Consider the following 23,656-nt stretch of genomic DNA (forward strand, 5'->3'; position numbering starts at 1 on the left):
TACAAAATATTGATATTCCCCCTGTGCTATCTGGTACATCCTTGTTGGTATCTATATAATGTATATAATATGTATAATATTATATTACTATATAGTGTGCATCTGTTAATTCCAAACTATATGTGCTTTTAAATACTAACGTATATGACTTACAGAATGGCTATCACATCTAGTCCCTGAAAAAACACTGGATCAAACTTGCATTTTACACAGATCACTTTGGCAGTATATGGAGCTTATTTTTTGGGAAGTCAAAGACAGAGTCAAGGAGGTAAGTTTGGCGATGATTAGAGCTTGAACCAGAACAGCTGAGATAGACATGATAGGAAGAGCAACAGAGGGTAAAACAAGACCTTCACAAATAAAATCTGTAGAATTTGCAGACTGATGGACTGGAGAGTAGCAGTTGAAAAAGAGATCGATAAGTTTCTAACTTGGGTGGCTGGCAGAACAGAAGGAATCATTGGTTAAGTTAGAAATGGTGTCAGCACAGTATGTGAAATGTTTTATCTAAGGGACATCCAGATGGAGTCATCCAGTAAGCAGTTGGATGAATACATCTACAGCTCAGGAGAATGGTCCAGCCTTCCCATAAACTATTTAGAAACCACCAGCCTCAAACAATTGCTAGTAGAATCCTGGAGGATGAAATCATAGAAAGAATATATTCTTTCAAGTTGTGACTGTAGTTTTTAGTCAACACAACCCAAATGGAAGGGACACGTGGAGGAAGAAGAGGTAGGAATGACACAGAAAAGCTGTTAGACAACACACCACAGAAATATGGCCATCAGTAACGCCAGGAGAATTGAAAATATCAATAAGAGCGTAATACACAGATTAATCTCATTACTGTCTTATTGTAATAATGTAAAGAGAGTGGCTTAAAAGTGTCTTCTAAATTTGCCAACTAAAAGGCACTAGGTGATTTTAGCAAAAGCACTTTGTAGTAGAGCGGCTGGGCTAAATTTATGTCACAGGTGGGTAGCAGAATGAATGGAAGATGAGAATGTAAAGAGAAGGTCTGTAAAAGTGTTTTTTATGAAGTTTCCTTGAAGATTTGCACCAGGGAGGAGTTACTGAAGAAAACTCAAGGTTCATTGAGGTTCTCCATTCCAAAGCTATAACTGTTTCTCACTGATGATAACCTGCCAAGCTTGGAAAAACGGGCCCGTGCGATGTGGCCCTGATTTATTTAAATGCTATCATCTCCAACACACCTCAGTTTCCAAAAATACATTAAACTATTTTATAAAATATGAAATATTTTCTAGAAACTAGAAACACATTAAATATTCTTTAATTTTTAAAGCAATCTGGGGAGGATGTGACTTTTGTTTAAGATACTATAATTCTGGCTAATACGCAGAACCCACAGAGGAGCTGAAGGTTCGGAGCCACAGCACGGAGCCAGTACCAAAGTTGGACAGCAAAGAGAGAGGCCATCATGGGGCATCGTCCTCCAGAGAGCCTGTCAAAGCTCAGGAATGGGATGGGACCCCTGGACCACCCGTGGTCACCAGCAGACTGGGAAGATGCTCCGTGAGCCCCACACTACTAGCAGGAAACCACAGCTCAGGTAAGAAAGAGAGTGATCCCCCAAACGGTAAGTCCTCATGGCTCTAGAAACTGTTTTTATGCAATTGTCCATTAGAAAATCATAACCACAGGTATCTCTGTCTCTACTCATAGAGACAGTGTAAGTAGCCCTTCGCACAGAAGGAGGGAACAGTATGCGGTACACTCCAGGGAACATTCTTCACATGGATGATGGAGAAGTGAATGGTGCTTTTCAGAGCTGTACAATGCAGCAACCCTGACAATTCCAACCATCTGTACTAAATTTCTTAACAAAACAAAACAAAAAAAAAACCCCTAAGGGCTCATCTAAAGCAGTTTTCATTTTATAAAGTTGAAGTAAGTTAGAGTTTATGCCTCCTTTGCTTTAAAATAGATTTTAGACTATTGGGGAAAATAAATAGGAAGTAACATGGAGAATAAAAATGTAGCAAAGATGATTGGAAGGCAATAGAGAGAGTATATATTATAAGGCATCTGATGTCATAAGATGAAGACAGTAACTGGTCATTGGGCAAGGTACTATGTTTCCATATAGGTTGAAAGAGTTACAAAATTATAATCTAATGCATCTTAAATTCACAAGTTGAAATTAAAATCTGAAATGCAGTTTTGCAATGTTAATTGTTGTTGTTTAGTCGCTAAGTCCTATCTGACTGTCTGCAACCTTGTGGATTGCAGCAATATTAATAGATAAATATTATTTAACAACATTTTTAAAAATACAGAATATATGTGCTTTGAATTGATCGATCGACATGGTGGATTCACAGAGAACTGTCAACTGAAATAAACAACAATGAGGCAGATGCGTGTAGTTTTCAGGTTTCTATTCTTTAAGAGTGTTAGGACTCTGAAAGAAGAGACCAATCCTTTAATGTTCTTTTCAACTCTGATAGTCATCTTGGAAAGCAATTAGCGTGAATTTAGCCTGGGGTCTCTAACTGTCATGCGCAAGTTAAAATTGGAACAGGATGGATGATATATGTATTGGGAAAAGGATGCTTCCAGAACATTAGCCAGGCGAGGCAGAACAATAGCTTCCTCTGACTTAAATGTAACTAAAAGCTTTGGTGATATTGCCATATCACATATCATATGGGTCATCAACTTAATAGCATGAGTTCAAATTTCAGAGAAGGAACATGTGAATTTAGATAGATTTTTGATCATAAAATATAAATATCTATAGGTATATGAGAAGATACATATTCATTTTGTCATGAAGAAGAAAAACATAGGACACAAATGGAATTTTGTAGGATAAAAGCCACTCCCAAAGAAGGTTGACATCACTATTGTATTGGGAATTGTGATTCATTTTAGTTTATTTATTAGTGTATTATTAAGGTATATTTTTGGTTATTTTGTTATTAGTATATTATTAGTTGTATTGTTTTTCATTATTTGGTTATTAATACATTAGTATCAGTAATGTTTTTAATTATTAGTATATGTTTAGTGATTAAGTTTGTGCCACTATCCAAAAAATAAAAAGTATTTGCTCCTGTTGTGACCACAGATATTTTATAAAATCCAGAAGCATTAGCTGAATGTTTTTTATGTAACAGCCACTGTTTGAGGATCTGTGAGTGCAGTAATGAGTAAGACATCTTCTTATTTGGGGCCTCAAAGGCAAGTGCAGGACAGATGAGTGGATCATTGCAATAGAATGTATTGCCTACAAATAATATGCAGACCTAGTAGGGAGAAATAAGTTAGTTTTTCTTGGGAGGGTATGATTTCAGGGAAAACAATGAGAAGCTTTTGGTGTATAGATGAAATCATCATTGCTTAAAAAGGTAACACTTTGAGCTAGGCTTGAACTATCAGAAACCTGCTCATCAGGAGGACACAGAAGAAATGTCTGCCTTCTAAACGAAAATCTGAAATACTGTAGGATGGACTCTAGCACGTTTGCTGTGACGATTTACAGATGGTTTACTGAAGAAACCACAAAGTAGGTTGGGACCAGATAGCAAGAATCGTGAAGGGCCTTGTGCATTAAGCAGAAATTCTTTCAGTCACAGAGTACCAATTAACAGTGGCTAAAGTAACCCTGGCTTCTGTTAAGACCCCATAGCCTGGAGCAGGAGGTAGGTGGTTTCAAGATTCTTGTAACTGTTTAGTGATATCATCGAGGACTGAGAAGCTTCCTGTCCTATAACTCTTTTCTTTTGCTACCCTGGATGGTACGTTTGTGATTACAAGCTGAGGAGATGGTTCTGAGTATCATGTTTCAGCAGACTCTCTTTCTGATCTACTTGGGCAAATCTGGGAAGCATCCTCTAGATCAATCACTGAGTGAAGAGGAAGGGACTTCCACGAGCTTAGAGAGGGCCTTTGTTTCCCTTACATAAAGAGACCTCTGCTTTATACCTGAAGATGAAATCAACAGTCTGTTTGCAGGGAGTGTAGCATAAGCAGTGGACAGTTATCTGTCCCATTGTGGTTAGGTTTGGCACATTATGTGGTGGACATTTGTAGTCATTTGTATATTTTTAAGATAAATAAAATATAAATTTAGTTTTCATCATGAAAAGCCCAATGATAACACCAAGCCTGCAAGTATAGTCAGCATTGTTGCTGAGTCCAAGCTTGTACTGCTCACTGCAGGACAGGTCAATAAATTGAGAGATGAGTTGTTGGGGCAAGGAACAGTAACTTTATGCGTAAAATCATCAGACTCAGAAGATGGCGGACTAGTGTCCCAAAGAACCATCTTCCCCAAGTTAGAATTCTGGCTTTTCTTATTCTGAAAAGGGAGGGAGTGTGGCTGGATGCTGCCAGCGTCCTGGTGCCAGAATCCTTTGTACTTGCAGCTGTCCAGATAGGCCTGGTAATGTGTTCCTGCAAACCTCCAGTAAGACAAATGTTATTTTCTGTTCTGTAACTTTTTACCTTTGTATGAATGGGAAGCTATTATCAGAAACTTGAAAATGTCCTATCTTGTATATATATTTCAGGCTAGAGGCAAACCTGGCTCCCTGGGTGGTGCTAGTTGTAAAGAACCTGCCTGCCAAGAGACATAAGAGACCTGGGTTGGATCCCTGGATCAGGAAGATCTCCTGGAGAAGGGAATGGCAACCCACTCCAGTATTCTTGCCTGGAGAATTCCATGGACAGAGGAACCTAGGGGGCTCAGTCCATAGAGTCACAAAGAGTCGGACTTGACTGAAGTGACTTAGCACCAAATATGTTTGCCTCATAGGCAAAATTAGTTTACAAAAGGTGCAGAGTTAGCACGACTGAGCACAGACAGCAGAACAGAGCATAGAGCTAAAGGAGTAGGTCCAATAAGGAGCCAGGTTTCCTCTTCTCTGTTACAACATGAGATGTGGAGCAAGGCTAAGGTGGGAAAGCCAGTATCTACATTTTGATGATGTTAATTTGGACATGCTCTGGGTGGTCTAACTGAGAAGTTAGCATACAGCTGGAATTGTACATCTAGAGCTAAAGAGATTTAGTGATGTTAGAGAATGAGACTAGGGCTTTTTGACATGGCTGGTACCGTGAAACTGGATGATTCTAATCTAGGAGGGCAGGAAACTCAGATGAGAAGAGGACTGAAACTGTACCCCAGGGAGTCCAAACGTTTCTAAGTGGGAGCAGAGAAGGAGGAACCTGTGAAACAAATGGAAACAAAACCATCAAATAATACACAAATGAAGTTTACTGAACACAGCATGTTGCATAAAAATGGGTAGACTGTAATGTGTTTTTGACACTCTGACATAATTCTTCTACAAGATTCAGAGTGTAAACTGAATTTATAATGTGCTTTCACTTCCTTCAACTGAAAACTCCTGAAGCATCTCTTTCAGTTGATGGCACCTTAAAGTCTCCTCTTCTAGGTCCTTAAGCTCTGTTTGTAGAGTGATAAATTGACTACTGACCAGAAGAAATGGCACAAATAGCTTTCATTTTGCCCACTCTCCATCTTACATTATGAAGGAAGTAAATAAGGTGGAAGAAAAGATTTTTGTTACAATTTTGATAAAAACATTTTTGTATCCATTTTACAAGAAATGTGAAGTGCAGGGGCAAATATAGAGTTACATATACAGTGTCTGTGCCAATTAGGCCTTCTTCAGTGATAGTGAAACATATTAGCATGATATAGTGTGAACATTACAAGTATTGAACTTTTAGAAGTCCGTGCATCCCAAATAGTGGGTTAGCCCAAAAGTTCATCTGAGTTTCCATAAGCTGGGAGATCCAACCAGTCCATTCTAAAGGAGCTCAGCCCTGGGTGTTCCTTGGAAGGAATGATGCTGAAGCTGAAGCTCCAGTACTTTGGCCACCTCATGCGAAGAGTTGACTCATTAGAAAAGACTCTGATGCTGGGAGGGATTGGGGGCAGGAGGAGAAGGGAACAACAAAGGATAAGATAGATGGATGGCATCACTGACTCGATGGACGTGAGTTTGAGTGAACTCCAGGAGATGGTGATGGACAAGGGAGGCCTGGCGTGCTACAATTCTTGGGGTCACAAAGAGTCGGACACGACTGAGCGACTGAACTGAACTGAACTGAACTGAAGCTCTTACAGAACAAACGTTTTGGCCAACCCCATAGATCTTTGAAATCCTATCTGTTGAGCCTACTCATATTCCAGTTTTGAGAGGAAAAGTGAAAGTTGCTCAGTCATGTCCAACTCTTTGCTACCCCATAGACTATACAGTCCATGGAATTCTCCAGGCCAGAATACTAAGGAGAATAGGAAAATATTTGTTATGTTGGTAGTTCTAATTTTTCTAAAAAGGAAGGACCTAAAATGTGCCAATTCTATATTAGAAAAGGGTATAGTTCCACTAGAAGGAGAGATTTAGTATTTGAATTATAAAGTTCACTCACCTTTGGGGTTTTAAACAAATGGGACACTCTTTAAAGAATCACCTCCATCAGTGAGATGGCCTTCATCCAGACTAGGTAAATAGCTATGTGAACAGAACATGTTGGACTTGGTATTTTGGAACAGAAGAGAGTGACTCAGTATTTACGCTTTATCCCTCTTCTCCTCACACTTCCTCTTCATTATTGTATCCTTGACACGGGGCCACTGGATGAGGAATATTCCTGCACTATGCTAGAACTGCAAGTGATAACCCTCCTCCCTAAACAAGGAATCACACAGCTCCACACCTGACACTCGAAAGGAGTGGAAATGCCACCAGTTCCAACTTTAAATCCCCCTTCTCTGTGTCAGTCGACTTTCTGCCTCTGGTTCTTTCTCTCTCTCTCTCACTGACACACACACGTAGATACACACAGACACAGACACACACACACACACATACACACACAAAGACACAAACTGCTTCTAGTCACAGACTATTTACTTGAAATGGTTGCTCTTAACAGCTCTTCTGAGGAATAAAGGAAATGCTGAAGTAAAGCAGATGAGAGTATCAGGATATCTCAGTTCTAATTATTGGTGCCACTGTTTGCTGTGGCATTCTTTTCAAGTCACTGTTGTTTAGTAAATCAGAAATTCCCCAGAGGGGAGAGTCTTGCAGGTAGTGGAGAACTGGGACCCCAGTGCTCATGAACACAATGAGAACAAGTAGAAATTATACCAATGTATATTGTATTAATAGCAATTTAGATTTCAAAATTCTAAATCAATCAACAAGTAGTTTCTAAGCTTGTATCCATCTCTGTTATGTTTTTTGGGGGACAAACACATATACACGTTATAGGGTATATAAAACATAAACATGGTCTCTGCCACTCTAAAATACTACTATGCTTCTTTTTGACACAAAACTATTGAACATAAATTAATTAGATTATAATTGAACGTATTATTTTTCTGATTATCTCTACTTTTAAATTCATTCAGAGAACAAAAAATGAGGGCAAGCTAGAAAAAGGATGGAGGGATTATTGGGAGACATTGAGTCTTTAAACAGGATTGTATTGGGTCTTTTGAAAAAGTCATTTATTACTAGTATTAATTGAGTATAAATCTAGAATGAGGACTTTCTACATGGGATGAAGAAGATAAGTAGCACATCGGATTTCCTTGCCCATCACCATCTCTCAGAACTGGCTCAAACTCATATCTATGGAGTCAGTGATGCCATCCAACCATCTCATCCTCTGTTGTCCCCTTCTCCTCCTGTCTTCAATCTTTCCCAGAGTCAGGGTCTCTTCCAGTGAGTCAGCTCGTCTCATTAGGTGGCCAATGAATTGGAATTTCAGCTTCAGCATCAGTCCTTCCAATGAATATTCAGGGTTGATTTCCTTTAGGATTGAATGGTTTGATCTCCATACAGTCCAAGGGACTTTCAAGAGTCTTCTCCAGCATCACAATTCGAAAGCATCAGTTACTTGGTGCTCAGTCTTCTTTATGGTCCAACTCTCACATGCGTATGTTACTAATGGAAAAACTATAGCTTGGATTGGATTAGACGGACCTTTGTTGGCAAAGTGATGTCTCTGCTTTCTTAATACACTTGTCACAGTGTTCCTTCCTAGGATCAAGTGTCCTTTTCTACTCTACTTCATATTCTAATCATGTCTTTGAAGACTGGAAAGATCACAAAGATGTGAGTGTTTTAGCCAAAGGCCTAAGAGTATATAGGACATCTGAGAAGATTTGGCAGAATGGGAACCATTTAATATAAGCAACTGAAAACTAGAATTCAAGAAAGGGAACTATATACAATTGAACCCAAGAGTGTAGTCTTTGAAAATTGATGATTAGTTGATTTATAAGAAAGATGCTTTCCTCTTGAAGTTCTGAAACATACTTTACTTGATAACCTGGGATAACTGGTAACTTTGCTGATAAACCTCCAGACAACCATAACTGAAAAATATTTCAGTTATGTGAAAGTCTCATGTGCACAAGTTTCAGTTATTCAGAAAGTCTCACGTACACAAGTTCAGAGAATGAAAAACACGTGAGAAGCATGCATTGGGCTGCAGGACTGAGGACAGTGGAATAGTATTTATGACAATAATTCCTGGCAAACTATAATAAATCAATGTGGTCTTCCCTCTTTGTTTATGTAAGCCATGCTTTGCAGTGATGTGAATAAATTAATATGTTGGTGTTAATAACATGTAACACTGCTATGCTCCAGTTTATCTTTATAGAAAAGATAGAGAATCTCACCATGTTGATTGTTATGAGGACTAAATTCAGAAATGTATAAGCAGGTCTGGTACAAATCTGACTTGTAATAGCTAAGAGACCATGGTTTATTCTGTTCCCTTTCAATTTTATTAGAAAGATCTCCAATTCTTTTTTTCTAGGACAAAACCTGAGTCTTTCCTTCAGAAAGCTCAGCTCATTGCAAACATAAGGTTATCTTGAGTCACACAGAATATAGTTGGCTCTAGGACTGCTACTAATAGGACCACTACAGTAGGAACACTGCCACAACAGCCTGTCTTTCATTTATCTGTGCATTTCTGACAAAGATTATAAGCCGATGCAAAGGCCATTTTTGGATTCTCTTGAGTCTGAATTTCTGAAATTTGGAGAAAGTATCAGGTACAGGCTTTAAAATTCGCTTGCTGTATCAAAAAGTCATCTTAAACTCTCACGGTGTTTCTTTTCTGCTTCGTAGCAATGAATGAAATTTAAATACACAGATTAGCAAGGACATGGGAATCATAAGAAAACCCTGATATACATGAAGCTACACATTTCTTTAATAAATACTCAACTTGGCATTCATTCATCTATTAATTCAGTCATTCATTCCCTTTGTGTATATTTAACAAACATTTATTTAGCATCTATTCTGTGATATTCAGGGGCTAGGTGCTGCGGGAGCAGGGTAAGTGGGGTAGATCTGATCTCCCCCTTCCAGAGCTCATGTTCTAACAGGAAAGGTGGAGGGTAAATTTTAACAGATTCTTATAAGTGATATGAGGGGGTAATTCTGGGCACAGTTTGGTTCAGTTTAGGCACTCAGTCGTGTCCGACTCTGTGACCCCACAGACTGCAACATGCCAGGCTTCCCTGTCCATCACCAACTCCCGGAGCTTGCTCAAACTCATGTCCATTGAGTTGGTGATGCCATCCAACCATCTCATCCTCTGTCGTCCCCTTCTCCTCCTGCCTTCAATCTTTCCTAGAGTCAGAGTCTTTTCTAGGGTCTTTTCTGGGCACAGTCACATGATTTATTCATCTAAAAAGGAATGTAATTCAGACAGGATTCCTTGAGAAAGTGATATTAAGTTTGGTACTAGCATGATGAGTAAGAACTAGGCACATAAGAGGGGATAAAGTGCTCTGTGCAGTTCACTTACTGATGGTTGGATGAAAAAGATTTATTGTTAGAAGCTGATTAGTACTAAACTGTTTAATATGGCTGTGTAATTCCCAAACTTTATACTCTTCTCCATAGTTTCTTATGGCTTGATTCAGCCTTGTAGTTGCAATAATGGTCCCCATCGTTCCCCTCTGCCTGAATGCACACTCTTTGCAATGTGCTTTAATAACTCCTTATCAAGTAGTCAGCTCTATTTCTTACCCCTTAAATCTGGGTTATCCTTGTTTCTTGTATTGACCAATAGAGTGAGATAGAGGTGACTTTGTGTCAGTCATGAGCCTCAGCCTCAGGAGGCCATGAATGCTTCCAATCCTACCTCCACCACGAAAACAAGCCTGGACTAGCCCATTGGAAAATGGGCTACATATGGGAGAAAGCCAAGAGTCTTCAGCTTTCCTCCAGCCAACCCCCAGGGATGTGAGAAAGCACAGCATGAAACAGCAGAAACGCTTACCTGACCCAGAGCTGACCAGGGATGCATGAGTGAGCCCAGCCCAGACCAGAAAAACCATCCAGCTGATCCATAGGCTCAAGAACAAAACTCAGTGAGTGTCATTTTAAGTCACTGAGTTTATGTACAGTGTGAAATCATGAACTAACTGCAGCTGCCATGGTCTGTTTCAGTTTTGCTGGTTTTCCATCAAATGGAAATATTTAATTACTATTATTTGATTACAGTATGCTTCTTAAAAACCCAAAAGTCACAGAAAAAAGTGAAAACCCACCCACCTTTTGCTTTACCATTCCACTTTTCAAAGCATCATTTTTCATAAGTATATTTATTTATTTTAATTGATTGATGATTGCTTTACAATATTGGTTTGATTTCTGTCATGCATCAACATGAATTAACCATAGGTATACCTATATCCCCTACTTCTTAAATTTCTCTCCCACCTCCACCTTTTCCCACCCCTCTAGGTTGTCACAGAGCCCCAGTTTGAGTTCCCTGAGTCACACAGCAAGCAGATTCCCATTGGCTATCTATTTTACATATGGTAGAGCATATGTTTACATGCTACTCTCTCCATTCATCTCACCCTCTCCTTGCTGTCTCCAGCCCTTTCAAAGCATGGTTTTTAACTGTCAAGGTTGCATCACTGTTTGGGGCCTGTCTATAGATAGAAACTGCCATTTCTATTATTTTCATTGTTATTATGCAACAGGAACCACAAACCAGTCGGGTAGCATTCAACCCTCATGGTGATTCGGGCTTCGCTGTAGGATATTGACTAACTTCCTGTTTGGCTCTGTATGAGCCGCAGGCAGCTGTAGGCTTCAGCGTCTATGACCCTCAAGGCTGCCATTCTGTACTGTCAGCTCAGGCAGCAGAGCTCAGTTCCCCACATCTGCTCTCCTTCCCAGTTCTAATTGGATGCCGGGTTATTTCCTCGGGGAACACTGGCCAAATCTGGTTGCTAGGCTCTGCTGGCTAATTTCACACTCCAGAGTTTAACGCTCCCTCTCTGAATTCTAGTAGTAAACACATAACAGAATTCTCACGTGGAGAGTCTTTGGAGAGTATAAGTCATATTCCCAGTCGTCCCACTTTCACTTCTCTGTGGAAAACTGTGACTTCTGGCTGCAAGAATTTGTGTTTTCCAGAGTAATGGTTTTATTTGTCTTTCTCCTGATACTGGTGATACAGCTTTGAGAAACAACCTGGACAGGAGAAGTTGGTCTTAACTATTGTAAATAACTCAAAAGTGTCTTTTTGGGGTTCGAATGTGCAGTGGGCTAATTACAAAATGACAGAAGGTGATTACGCTCACATTCCAAGGCCAAAAGCTAAACCACAGAAGCAGAATTTGCAAAGGAGGTGATGGAAGTGAGTGTCCTTAACTGAACTCCTTTCTCTAACCTAGGAAAAGGGCTAGAGGCTGGGAGGCTAGAAACCAGCTGTTAGAGACTTTGAGATAGAGTGTGTGTGTGTGTGTGTGTGTGTGTGTGAGGGAGAGAGAGAGAGAGAGAGAGAGAGAGAGAGAGAGGCAGAGACATAGAGGGAGAGAGAGAGAGATGAATCTCCATTTCTTATAGATGAGGGATGAGAAAATTGTCTCCTCCAGTGAAAAATCAAGTGACTTTCATGGGACCACCTGGAAAACGTGTTATTTTTTTCCAGTCATTGAAGGGATGCCATTAAAGAAAAAAAAAGTACAAGAGGTTAGCTGAATAGCCTATGACCACAGAGCAGACAGCTTCCTAGCAAGTAACTCTTCAGCTACTGCTGATGGGTTAAAGATGCATGCAAAGTGTGTTTTCTGTGGACCAGATTAAGCCATGGAGAGAAACCCATAGAGGTTGTTTAGGTCATGTGACTAGCCAGAGTGGCAAGGCCTCTGCAGGACATGGCTCAAGGCCCATACATAGGATGCCCACTGGGCAAACAGATCTCAGGTGAGAGATGGCCAGCCATGTGGGCCTTTCAGGGTGCACTTGAAAGCACCCCACGAAGAGTATTCTCCTCTCTTTCCTTCCCTGCTACACCACGGTGTGAGGCACACCAGCTCATGCTAACACCAGGCAAGAAGGCTTTTCTTATCATTTCACCTCCCCTCTTTCCTCCTACCTCAATCCTTATGAAGGCAGACATAATGAGGATGAAGTTGGGGGCACTGGGATTAGAACATTGTCAGGCAAAATGACAGTGTGTGCCTGAGCTGACCAGAATGGACCAGGAGAGAAGCATCTACTTGAAACAAAGTTCAAAACTGTAATTAATGTAAGGAACTAGGCATTTAAATGATTATTTCAATAGGACTTTTGTGACTTGAAGAAACCAAAGGATTTTAAGGTTCTTTATGTTAACAGCTAAATGGAAAAGTTAAGAAAAACAGAATAAGATGTAACTACAAAATTTTCTCTAAGATTATTGCAGATTCCATTTAGCCAAAGTTATGAAATTTCAGTTTATCACCTTTGTTGATTATCTGTGACCCATTTAAAACAATGGATTTCTCTGGTGGTTCAGGTGATAAAGAATCTGCCGGTAATGCAGGAGACGTGGGTTTGATCCCTGGGTCAAGAAGATACCCTGGAGTAGGAAATGGCAACCCACTCCACTATTCTTGCTGGAGAATTCCATGGACAGAGGAGCCTGTCAGGCTACAGTCCATGGGGTCAGAAAGAGTCAGACACAGTTCAGTTCAGTTCAGTCACTCAGTTGTGTCCGACTCTTTGTGACCCCATGAACTGCAGCACGCCAGGCCTCCCTGTCCATCACCAACTCCCAAAGTCCACCCAAATCCATGTCCATTGAGTTGGTGATGCCATCCAACGATCTCATCCTCTGTCGTCCCCTTCTCCTGCTGCCCTCAAACTTTCCCAGCATCAGGGTCTTTGCAAATGAGTCATTTCTTCACATCAGGTGGACAAAGTACTGGGGTTTCAGCTTCAACATCAGTCCTTCCACTGAACACCCAGAACTGATCACCTTTAGGATGGACTGGTTGGATCTCCTTGCAGTCCAAGGGACTCTCAAGAGTCTTCTTCAATACCACAGTTCAAAAGCATCAATTCTTTGGTGCTCAGCCTTCTTTATAGTCTGACTCTCACATCCATACATGACCACTGGAAAAACCATAGCCTTGACTAGATGGACCTTTGTTGGCAAAGTTGTGTCTCTGCTTTTTAATATGCTGTCTAGGTTGGTCATAACTTTCCTTCCAAGGAGTAAACGTCTTTTAATTTCATGGCTGCAATCACCATCTGCAGTGATTTTGGAGCCCAGAAAAATAATGTCAGCCACTGTTTCCACTGTTTCCCCATCTATTTGCCATGAAGTGATGGGACTGGATGCCATGATCTTAGTTTTCTGAATGTTGAGCTTTAAGCCAACTTTTTCACTCTCCTCTTTCTCTTTCAGCAAGAGTTTTTTTAGTTCTTCTTCACTTTCTGCCATAAGGGTGGTGTCATCTGCATATCTGAGGTTATTGATATTTCTCATTGCAATCTCGATTCCAGCTTGGGCTTCTTCCAGCCCAGCATTTCTCATGATGTACTCTGCATATAAGTTAAATAAGCAGAGTGACAATATACAGCCTCGACGTACTCCTTTTCCTATTTGGAACCAGTCTGTTGTTCCATGTCCAGTTCTAACTGTTGCTTCCTGACCTGCATACAGATTTCTCAAGAGGCAGGTCAGGTGGTCTGGTATTCCCATCTCTTTCAGAATTTTCCACAGTTTATTGTGATCCACACAGTCAAAGGCTTTGGCATAGTATATAAAGCAGAGATAGATGTTTTTCTGGAACTCTCTTACTTTTTCCATGATCCAGTGGATGTTGGCAATTTGATCTCTGGTTCCTCTGCCTTTTCTAAAACCAGCTTGAACATCTGGAAGGTTACAGTTCACATGTTGCTGAAGCCTGGCTTGGAGAATTTTGAGCATTACTTTACTAACATGTGAGATAAGTGCAATTGTGCGGTAGTTTGAGCATTCTTTGACATTGCTTTCTTTGGGATTGGAAGAAAACTGACCTTTTCCAGTCCTGTGGCCACTGCTGAGTTGTCCAAATTTGCTGGCATATTGAGTGCAGCACTTTCACAGCATCATCCTTCAGGATTTGAAGTAGCTCAACTGGAATGCCATCACCTCCACTAGCTTTGTTCGCAGTGATGCTTTCTAAGGCCCACTTGACTTCACATTCCAGGATGTCTGGCTCTAGGTGAGTGATCACACCATTGTGATTATCTTGGTCATGAAGATCTTTTTTGTACAGTTCTTCTGTATATTCTTGCCACCTCTTCTTAATATCTTCTGCTTCTGTTAGGTCCCTACCATTTCTGTCCTTTATCGAGCCCATCTTTGCATGAAATGTTCCCTTGATATCTCTAATATTTTTAAAGAGATAGTCTTTTTAAAGACTCTAGTCTTTCCCATTCTATTGTTTTCCTCTATTTCTTTGCATTGATCACAACTGAATGATTAACACACATTTAAAATAGTGTTTTTATTTATATACCATGTGTTAACTTCTAAAATAAATGCTATTTCATTTGATCTTCACAAACACCCATACATCTACAGATTAGTGTTATGATCCAAGTTATTAGGTGACCAAACTGCAGCTCAGGAGAAATCAATTAAACAGCCCAGACTCTTCGGTAAGAAGTAGATTCAAATCAAGAATGGGATTTCAAGTTTCTGAATCATAGTACAACTCCATCCCCGTGACTGAATTAGGTTGTTTCCCCATATCCACCTCCATGTTCATAAATTCATTTATTTATCTATGCATTCATTTATTCTTCTATTTTTCCAATATAAAGTTCCCAGGCACTGAGCATGAGCCAGTGAGGGCGACCGCTATTAATCACAAAAGTTAAATATGTAATTACGATCTGTGACAGAAGTCACCAAGGAAAATGACATCACACTCCCTCTGAAGTCACAGGGCCTCCTGGTCCCTGGGGAGCTGAGATCTAGCATGATTTAGGAGAAAAACTAATGCAGGGAGAGGACCCAGGAGGTGTAACAACTCTGGAACTTGGGGGCATGTGTGAGAGAGTGGCCCAAGGGCAGCTGCCTGACGGTGTGAGGCTGAGGTGACCACGTCAGTGATTCAAGTCTTACCTAAAAGTTCCAGGAAGCTGTTTATGGATTTTAAACTCCTGGGATTATAAACTCAGGGATCAGGTTTACAAAGTCAGCTAATGTATTTTTATCCTAAACCAAGGGGAACCAAATTATGAAGATAAATACGATGCCCCAAACAACCTACCTTATTAATTCAAGTAAGTGTTTTCTCTTCTCTCTAGCCCGTGAAATCTCATGTTCTTCTGACTAACTCAGAGTTGTTCATAACTGTTTGTTTTGCTATATCTAAACATTAACTCTCAAGCACCTAAGCCACTGTGTCATGTGGCTCAAAAACATATTTTTTTTTTTGCTAATAAAATAGCAGCATGATCTGTCCTTGTCTTTCTTTGGTTCAGCCATTTACTCATCCAGCCGGCTTGTGAGAATACCTGTTTTTGAACAGTACCCTATAAGGTGGTGTCAAGGGACCTCTGCCTTCAAGGAGCCTATGCTAGCCTATGATGGTGCTTGAGTTTTTACGAGAGGGCATCACTGTCCCAGATTTAGAATGAAAGGACCCTGGACTTTGTTTTTCAGTGGTTTGTAAGGATTTCCCTAAAGTACTTACATTCTTTTTCTCATTTTTTTCCTAGCAAGATGACTCGTTAAAGCTATAAGGCAATGGCACCCCACTTCAGTACTCTTGCCTGGAAAATCCCATGGACGAAGGAGCTTGGTAGGCTGCAGTCCATGGGGTTGCTACGAGTTGGACACTACTGAGCGACTTCACTTCACTTCACTTATTTTCTTTTTCTAATTTTTTTCCTAGCAAGATGACTTGTTAAAGCTATGGGAACAGTTCTGGAGTCAAGTAATTTGATGATATTAACTGGTGTGTGTGTGTGTGTGTGTGTGTGTGTGTGTGTATGTGTCTATCTATAGCTACTTATAGATTTTAAACTTGAGTTTTATGTGGTCTGATTTGCAGTCAGCTAGCTTATTATTATATTTTGTACACAACCGTGTGACTACACACACATATACACACATAAAGTTCCCTTTCTAATAAACGCCACGCATAGACCATGGCAATACATATCATAGAGATACCTAGGGAGCTGCTAGAAAAAATCCAATTTGATAGTAGTTCACTCTTGTTAGAGAAATTCTGAATTTCTACCTACTCTCTGTTTGATTCTCTTGGGGAAAAAATGTCATTTATCCGGCATAATTCAGAGAATGCAGAAGGTACCTTCACCTTACTCGCCCCTCAGCAGGTTAACCCTGTTTGAGCATCATGATGACACTATGCTTGAGTTCTGACTGCAGCGCCAGCTCCTGGGGTCTTTCACTGCAGGAAACCTGCCCCACCCTGTGCCCCCTTGGGGAGAAGTGGCTCTGACATCGCTCCTGGTTGACAGTTGGCTTTCTCTGGAAAAGCGCTGTGGGCACAGCACACCACCAGTTTTCACAAAGCATGTTCTTTCTGCATCTGTGAAATGCCTTAAGAGACGTGACAGAAAAGAAGGTTCTGTCTGACTTATGCTGGTAGTGTGCAGAAACTAGTTCGGGGAGCTTGTAGGCACACCAGAATACGTAGCAAACTGCGTTTGCACTGCCATCTCCTGTCCAAGTCAGGCATTGCAGTTTTCCCCATCATGAGTGTTTTTTTTCAAGTTAAATTCAACTATAATATGGCCAAAACAATTTTTTTGCCTCTTTCGTTAGAGTCTTGGGAAAGATGAAGCAATGGAAGAACACGTTTTCTCAGAACTTGGAGAGATACACAAAGAAGTCATCTTTCTTTAAAATATGGTTTAATGCTTCCTTTAATAAATACTGCATGAGTCCTTATCAGGGATTAGTTTTCCTATTGCTCAGGTGGAGAATGAGATGGGCATGGCTCCTGTCCTCACAAAGCATTCAGTTTAGTAGAAAAGGAGATGGAAGGAGCGAGAAGGAACAAGTGTGCAGGCAGAGTGAGTAGCATGATTAAAATTCGAGAGTAAGGGAACACATGGGCCTTTAGGAGAATTTAATGCAATGTGATACGTACAAAGTTGCAGGTGAGGCTGGCTATGTAAGCTGAGCCATGTGTACCATTGAGAGGAAGCAGTTTAGACTTCTTTATATTATAAGCAGAGGAACTGAAAGATCATATGTGCTTTAAACAATAAAATAAAAACAGCTAACATTTACTGAGACTTTATGACATGTTGGCCACTATGGTGAAATCTGCAATTATTATATTATTTAATTCCTAAAATAATGTTCTGAAGCAGCTACCTTTATTTCTCCCATTTTACCTGTGAACAAATGGAAGCTTAGCGATGTCAAGCAAATTGTCCATAGTCATTCAGCTAGTCAGTGATGAGAGCTTAGCATCACTGGTAATACATCTTTCCCAAGAGCTCCAGCAGAAGTATGAAGGCAACTCTCATTGGCTGCCTTGGGTTACATGTTCAATCCTGAGCCAGTCAGTGAAGCAAGGTGATAGAATGATTAATTGGACAGGGAAGAATCAGGTGGACACTTCTGGAGCTGAAGATGAGGTCAGCCCCTAATAGGGAACCATGAAATTTGAGATTACTGATGGTTGTGTTCTGCAAAGGGAATTCATACTATTCCAGAAGAAAGAATAAGTTGATTCTAGATAGGTGAAAATGACAGATGACCTTCATACCTCCTCAGTTTTATTTTTAAATACTTATTTTTTTTAAATGTTTAACCATTTACTGCCAAAGCTTTCACCAACAATTTTACAAATGTTAGCACATAGCGCACTTGAATTATGCATAATCCTACCAACACTGATACAGAAATTAAGCACAGAAGTTTTTCAGTTCTTCTGGATCTCTCCATGTATAGGTGTTATTAAACTTTGTTTGACAGTAACTGTCTAAATAAATAAGTAATAAAGCATGAAAAGCAAACCAAAAGGAGGAGCAAAAGAAGTGACTTTAGTAAACTAACTCACCATCAATCAAGAGTATTTCTGAGGTCATTTCAATGATTCCAACGGATTTAATTTATGAACATCCAAGAATCAGTGAACCTTGGCAAGTGCTTCTTATTATAAGTGATGAAAAAGCACCCTGAGAATTTGGATGACTTCCCTCAGGTCTCACAGGATGGTAATAGCATTTCTTAGACATTGCTGTCGAGATTTTTCTAGGGCAGCATTTTACAACTAGTGATTCCCAAATCCTCTGGAGTTTTCAAAGGTTTTCCCGTGTTTCTTGTGCTTCAACATGATATTTTCAAATTTTTGTTTTTCAAATACTCAAATGGATGATTAATTGGATAAAAAATGACCCTTTTAAGAGAACTCTATGAGGGTTCAGAGCGCATAGGAAACAACAGTGCTTAAAGTCTTCATTCTCAGAACCCTTTACGTTCTTCAAAGTTACTGAGAACCCCAAAGAGCTTTCCTTTATCTGGGTTAGGTCTACTATTTCTCATGCTAGAAATTAAAACTGAGAATTAAAAATTATCTGTTCGTTCAAATAGTAAACCCATTACACATTAACATAAACTTTTTTCTCATGAAAAATGATACCGTTTTCCAAAATTGTAACAGATGTTTAGAAGACTGACATTTTTTACATTTTTACAAATCTCTCTGATGTCTGACTCAGTAGAAGATAGGATTTCATCTATGTTGGATTCAGTCTGTTGTGATATGTTGCTTTAGTTAAAAGGTATCAAGGGAATCTAGACTTAAACATATGTGAAAGAGGAAGGGATATTTTAATAGCATTTTCATATAATTGTGGCTATTCTTCTTTAATGATTTCCCCAAATTCACAAACAACAGTTTGGTTATGGTTATCTACATATCAATAAACTCATTATGCTGTTACATTAAAATACCTTGGTCTATCTTAGACTTAAGTATATCTTTATTAGTGAGTGATTTATAACATAGGGCTTTTAGAAAATGTGTCATGCAAATCTTCCATAGGTTGACACATTTTGTTACAAAAAATCAAAAGCAACACGTTCATTAATATAGCCACTGATCTCCTAAGAAAAGCCTTTAAGTATAAGGGTTCTGTCAAGCTCAGAGTGAGAAATACAAGTGTTTGAAAAGTTTACTTTTTGCTTGAAAGCTCAGATACATCATTGTCAACACATACTGCCAGTTGTCTTCCTTAAAGCAATGAGCTAACTTCATTCATTTTTTTGAGAAGATGTCTGCCAAATACAAAAGTGTGTGTGGCAGCGGAAAAAATGCATAATTACTAGTATAATTTGGTGCTATTGTTTAATGTTCTCCTGTGTCAGCAGACTTATCCAACCTTGTTTTTGCACTTTCAGTGTGTTTGTCAACACAGTAGAGAAGACCAAATAATGTCTTAATATTTTTATGAAAGGAGTTTTTACCTTATGCTGTCCACCTCCTCAAAGGGTGTTAGAACCCTTCAGAAGTTCTGCTATAGAGTGAATAAACATAACCACTGCTGGAGATCAGATTGAAGTCCCTGCCATGGGGATGTCAGTGTAGAGTCTTACAGTCATCTTTTTTTGTTTTAATGGGGGTAGAGGTATGTTGAGTTAGTTTCTACTGTACAATGAAGTGAATTAGCTATTTGTCCACGTATATCCCCTCCCTCTTGGTCCTCCCTACCATCAGCTCCCTATCCCGCCCCTCTAGGTCATTGCAGGGCACCAAACTGAGCTCCCTGTGTTTTGTAGCAGGTTCTCACAAGCTAGCTATTTTACACACGGTAGTGTGTATATGCCAGTCCCAATTTCCCAAATCACCCCATGTTCTAAGGCACATATTGTTTAGTTTATGTCTGTAACAAACAGTGTATTTATGGTGGAATCATAAGAACATTGTATTTATATATAAAAATAGCATTGCATTTTTATGTATAAATATAAGAACATTGTATTTATATGTATAAAGAGCATTGTATTTATAGTAAAACATGCTATAAGACCACGCACAATTTCAGTATCTGGTCACCCACTGTTGCAGGATATTTGCTCTTTCAGTTCAGTTCAGTTCAGTCACTCAGTCATGTCTGACTCTTTGCAACCCCATGAATTGCAGCACTCCAGGCCTCCCTGTCCATCACCAGCTCCCAGAGTTCACCCAAACTCATGTGCATTGAGTCAGTGATGCCATCCAGCCATCTCATCTTCTGTCATCCCCTTCTCCTCCTGCCCCTAATCCCTCCCAGCATCAGAGTTTTTTCCAATGAGTCAACTCTTTGCATGAGGTGGCCAAAGTACTGAAGTTTCAGCTTTAGCATCAGTCCTTCCAAAGAACACCCAGGACTGATCTCCTTTAGAATGGACTGGTTGGATCTCTTTGCAGTCCAAGGGACTCTCAAGAGTCTTCTCCAACACCACAGTTCAAAAGCATCAATTCTTCGGCGCTCAGCTTTCTTCACAGTCCAACTTTCACATCCATACATGACCACTGGAAAAACCATAGCCTTAACTAGATGGATGTATAAAGAAGAATCACTAGTATGATGTCCAATTTTGATTGTCATTTACATTAATAAGGTGAGTGATACACAAAAATTTAAGCCTGGAATTTCTTTCTTTTTGTTATTTAGAAGTAATATATCACATATTATATAAATACATGAAGTTATTTATGCCATGCATTCATTCCTAATATCAGAGGATGAAAGAGTTTTGTTCTATTTTTTGTTTGTTTATTCTATTTTTGACATCATAACGTGAAGCTAAATTTTTATTCCCATGGAAATAGTTGATCCTATATATCAAATGCCTTTCCCTCTATTTCTTGGCAGATGAATTTTTATGTAATAATTTTTAAGATAATGAATTAGCATATATTACTTGTTAAATAGATAAAATATGTTCCTTTATAAACATATACTTTAAGTCTCTTTTATGTGGAATCAAGTATCTTTTTTTTTTAAAGCACACTTTCATATTCAGCTAAGGTGATGAAGATCTTAAGGACATTTCAGAAACCATGTGTTTTAATAAAAGTGGCTCTCAAATTTAAAAAGCTATTAATGCTACAGTGTGCCATGTTGCCATGTAGGAAACTAACCATACATTACAGCATTGGGGGCATCCCTGTGTATGAGCAGTGTGATTTAAATTATCTCTGCATAAGAAAGTAGAAGCAAGGGAAAGCCCAACCCTCAGATACTCAGAAGGAATACAACGGGTATTCTAACCCCAAGTGCATGGGATTCTCTTTCTCCTATATGCAATGGATTCTTTAGTTTTCTACTTTTGACACTGGATCATATATTGTATCCGTCAGGTTGCCACCTCAAGTTTATCTATGTTTTAGATCTTTACCAAAATCCCAGTATTCCCAAGGAGAATCACCAATTACTCCAGCATCAAGAGTTTTACTGTCTGACCCTTCAGATAACACCAGAATTTGGTCCATAACTAGCGGATGCTAGGAGTCATTCAGTACTACATGAATGCTTGCTTAGAGGAATGCCCTAATGGAGATGGAGAGAGAGAAGCATGTCTACTCCCAGGGTAGAGTTTTACGTTTGATTTTCTTTCTCCACAGTCACAAAATGATCCCATAATTGATCAGATTTGTTTCATCTTTCAGCATCATAGTGACAGTCCCTGGGTCTGTGGGCCCATGGATTCTCACGGATCTACACAAATGCTGTTGTTCAGTCACTAAGTCAAGTCTTACCCTTTGTGATTGCATGGACTGCAGCATGCCAGGCTCCTCTGTCCTTCACTATCTCCCAGAGTTTACTCAAATTCACATCCATTGAATCAGTAATACTATCTAACCATCTCATCCTCTGCCACCCCCTGCTTTTGCCTTCAGTCTTTCCCAGAATCAGGGTCTTTTCCAATGAGTTGGCTCTTTGCATCAGGTGGCCAACTGGAGTTTCAGCTTTAGCATCAACACTTTCAATGAATATTCAGGGTTGATTTCCCTTAGGATTGGCTGGTTTGATCTCCTTCCTGTCCAAGGGACTCTCAAGAGTCTTCTCCAGCACCACAGTTCAGAAGCATCAATTCTTCAGCTCTCAGCTTTCTTTATGGTCCAACTCTCACATCCATACATGAGTACTGGAAAAACCATAGCTTTGACTATACAGACCTTTGTCATCAAAGTGATATCTCTGCTTTTTAATATGTTAAGTTTGCCATAGCTTTCCTTTCAAGAAGCAAGTCTCTTTTAACTTCATGGCTGCAAATATTTGATACTTAAAAAAATAGTAGCATCCAAATGAAATTCCAAATAGTAGAATTCCAAATGAAACTGCCACATTAACATGAATGAATATCTAGCTAAACCAATACAAAATGTAACATTAGGTCAGTTTAATTAATCTTTAAGTTTAACATTAAAACAGTTGCATTACACCTGAAAATAAATTCCAGATTAGATTGTCTAATTCTATAAGGATTCCTGAGTGTGCATGATTACCATCTAGAAATCATAGCCAATCATGAATTAATTGGATTATTCACAGTCCAGTAATTTCAAAGCAAAATGATAAAAAGTATTCCAATTTTATATAATAAAATTTACATTTAATGTAGGACATGAGGGCATCAGATATGTTTGCTATGATGTGTGATGGAAGCTTGAAAACAAAACATTTGAAATCTGTGAAGGTTTTAGCATAGTCCTGGCAAAACTGTGCCTTTATTACTCAGGCATCAGTTTATCTCAAATAGCAAATGTGTTATTAAAAAAAAAAAAAAGCCTTCCCCAGAAACAAAAGTAGAGTTTGCAATCAGCATACCTTGGTGTATTAAATAAAAGGCCTTTCTGTGACCTCCATGTAGCACAAAGTCATCGATTAGAAACTTTCAGCAGTGTGATTGACTAGGGAAAATCATGATAGGCCTCTGCCAGTAGAGAAAAATATTGTGTACTGAAAAAATAAAACAAGATGGAGAAAAAAATATGTCTCCCCAGAATTTGACTGATCTTATTTCTTTGACGCTAGATGAAAGTGTTTTCTTTAGTGAAAATGCACTAATCTCTTATTGCTGTGTAGATCCAGAGGCTGAGAACAGTCATTTGTCTTTTCTTTCTGAAAGCAAAAGAACTTCAGTGTTCATACTCGTAGCTGTGGATGCCTTGGGGATTCTCCTGTAACAACACCAAGGAACATAATCCTGAACAGAAATTAGATTCAGCCTAAAGGGAAGATGAAAAATGATGGAGAAATTACCATCCTTTAAAAATGCAATGAAAGATTGCATCCAATAAGAATAAAAAGAAAGATACTAGTTCTTTCTTCTCAAGTAACAAAGTCCAGTTGGC

At 39.3% G+C, this 23,656-nt stretch overlaps 1 protein-coding gene across 1 annotated transcript in view; it reads left to right on the top strand.

Moving 5' to 3' along the window:
- Positions 1–23,656, top strand: part of NYAP2 (neuronal tyrosine-phosphorylated phosphoinositide-3-kinase adaptor 2) — a 301,436-nt gene that overhangs the window by 222,960 nt on the left and 54,820 nt on the right. The window contains exon 4 of the mRNA XM_069574685.1: positions 1,370–1,579. Within this exon, the coding sequence (XP_069430786.1) occupies positions 1,370–1,579 (210 nt within the window). The remainder of the gene's footprint in view (positions 1–1,369; positions 1,580–23,656) is intronic.

This window comes from Ovis canadensis, chromosome 2, assembly GCF_042477335.2.
Source record: "Ovis canadensis isolate MfBH-ARS-UI-01 breed Bighorn chromosome 2, ARS-UI_OviCan_v2, whole genome shotgun sequence".
NCBI classification, from domain to species: Eukaryota; Metazoa; Chordata; class Mammalia; order Artiodactyla; family Bovidae; genus Ovis; species Ovis canadensis.